This window comes from Scyliorhinus torazame, unplaced genomic scaffold (genome assembly GCF_047496885.1).
Source record: "Scyliorhinus torazame isolate Kashiwa2021f unplaced genomic scaffold, sScyTor2.1 scaffold_1668, whole genome shotgun sequence".
Classification (NCBI taxonomy): domain Eukaryota; kingdom Metazoa; phylum Chordata; class Chondrichthyes; order Carcharhiniformes; family Scyliorhinidae; genus Scyliorhinus; species Scyliorhinus torazame.
The window spans coordinates 1-2,500 of record NW_027309395.1 but is presented as its reverse complement, the minus strand read 5'-3'; the positions used below and the strand labels follow the sequence as shown (position 1 = coordinate 2,500).

General features: G+C 55.8%; 1 protein-coding gene across 1 annotated transcript in view; it reads left to right on the top strand.

Annotated features, from left to right (window-relative positions):
- LOC140407619 (splicing factor 3B subunit 2-like) overlaps window positions 1-1,926 on the top strand; it is a gene marked incomplete at its 3' end in the record, with an annotated part of 35,782 nt that extends 33,856 nt beyond the window's left edge. Inside the window, exon 6 of the mRNA XM_072494965.1 lies at window positions 1,825-1,926. Coding sequence (XP_072351066.1) covers window positions 1,825-1,926 — 102 coding nt within the window. The remainder of the gene's footprint in view (window positions 1-1,824) is intronic.
- Window positions 1,927-2,500: the final 574 nt, after the last annotated feature.

Genomic DNA, 2,500 nt, shown 5'->3' with positions numbered 1-2,500 from the left:
CTTCCTTGGTAAACCACGGTTCCCTCGCTCGACGCCTTCCTCCCTGTCTGACCGGTACATACTTATCAAGAACACGCAGTAGCTGATCCTTGAACAAGCCCCACTTATCCAGTGTGCCCAACACTTGCAGCCTACTTCTCCACCTTATCCCTCCCCAAGTCACGTCTAATGGCATCATAATTGCCTTCCCCCCAGCTATAACTCTTGCCCTGCGGTGTATACTTATCCCTTTCCATCATTAACGTCAACGTCACCGAATTGTGGTCACTGTCCCCAAAGTGCTCTCCTACCTCCAAATCCAACACCTGGCCTGGTTCATTACCCAAAACCAAATCCAACGTGGCCTCGCCTCTTGTTGGCCTGTCAACATATTGTTTCAGGAAACCCTCCTGCACACACTGTACAAAAAACGACCCATCTATTGTACTCGAACTATATCTTTTCCAGTCAATATTTGGAAAGTTAAAGTCTCCCATAATAACTACCCTGTTACTTTCGCTCATATCCAGAATCATCTTCGCCATCCTTTCCTCTACATCCCTAGAACTATTAGGAGGCCTATAAAAAACTCCCAACAGGGTGACCTCTCCTTTCCTGTTTCTAACTTCAGCCAATACTACCTCGGAAGAAGAGTCCCCATCGAGCATCCTCTCCGCCACCGTAATACTGCTCTTGACTAGCAGCGCCACACCTCCCCCTCTTTTGCCTCCTTCTCTGAGCTTACTAAAACACCTAAACCCCGGAACCTGCAACATCCATTCCTGTCCCTGCTCTATCCATGTCTCCGAAATGGCCACAACATCGAAGTCCCAGGTACCAACCCACGCTGCCAGTTCCCCTACCTTGTTTCGTATACTCCTGGCATTGAAGTAGACACACTTCAAACCACCTACCTGAACGCTGGCCCCCTCCTGCGACGTCAAATCTGTGCTCCTGACCTCTATACTCTCATTCTCCCTTACCCTAAAACTACAATCCAAGTTCCCATGCCCCTGCTGCATTAGTTTAAACCCCCCCAAAGAGCACTAACAAATCTCCCCCCCAGGATATTTGTGCCCCTCAGGTTCAGATGTAGACCATCCTGTCTGTAGAAGGTCCCACCTTCCCCAGAAAGAGCCCCAGTTATCCAAAAATCTGAATCCCTCCCGCCTGCACCATCCCTGTAGCCACGTGTTTAAATGCTCTCTCTCCCTATTCCTCACTCTCACTCTCTCTCTCACACTCTCTCACACTCTCTCTCTCACTCTCTCACACACTCTCACACTCTCTCTCACACTCTCTCTCTCACACGCTCTCACACGCCCTCTCTCTCTCTCACTCTCTCTCACACACACTCTCTCTCTCTCACACTCTCTCTCACTCTCTCACACACACACACTCTCTCACACACTCTCTCTCACACGCTCTCACACGCCCTCTCTCACACGCCCTCTCTCTCTCACACTCTCTCACACACTCTCTCTCACACACTCTCTCTCACACACTCTCTCACACACTCTCTCACACACTCTCTCTCACACACTCTCTCACACACTCTCTCACACTCTCTCTCTCACACACTCTCTCACACACACTCTCTCTCACACACTCTCTCTCACACACTCTCTCACACACTCTCTCTCTCACTCACTCACTCACTCACTCTCTCTCTCTCTCTCACACTCTCTCACACTCACTCTCTCACACACGCTCTCTCACTCTTTCTCTCTCTCACTTTCACTCTCACTCTCTCTCACACACACACATACTCACACCCGCCACTTGTTAACCGGAAGTTGATGACCTGCTGTTGTATCTGAACGATGTCTCTCTCTCTCTGTTCAGTGGCCTCATTACGCCCGGAGGATTCTCCTCCGTCCCAGCTGGGATGGAGACCCCGGAGCTGATCGAACTGAGGAAGAAGAAGATTGAGGAAGCCATGGATGGGTAAGCTGCACGTCCTGTGGGAGGGGCCAGGGTGGGGTCCTGTGGGAGGGGCCAGGGTGGGGTCCTGTGGGAGGGGCCAGGGTGGGGTCCTGTGGGAGGGGCCAGGGTGGGGTCCTGTGGGAGGGGCCCAGGGTGGGGTCCTGTGGGAGGGTGTCAGGGTGGGGCCCTGTGGGAGGGGGCCCAGGGTGGGGTCCTGTGGCGAGAGGGTCAGGGTGGGGTCCTGTGGGAGGGGGCCCAGGGTGGGGCCCTGTGGGAGGGGCCCAGGGTAGGACCTGTGGGAGGGGCCAGGGTGGGGTCCTGTGGGAGGGGCCAGGGTGGGGTCCTGTGGGAGGGGCCAGGGTGGGGTCCTGTGGGAGTGGACCCAGGGTGGGGTCCTGTGGGAGGGGCCAGGGTGGGGTCCTGTGGGAGGGGCCCAGGGTGGGGCCCTGTGGGAGGGGGCCCAGGGTGGGGCCCTGTGGGAGGGGCCAGGGTGGGGTCCTGTGGGAGGGTGTCAGGGTGGGGTCCTGTGGGAGGGGTCAGGGTGGGGTCCTGTGGGAGGGGTCAGGGTGGGGTCCTGTGGGAGGGTGTCAGGGTG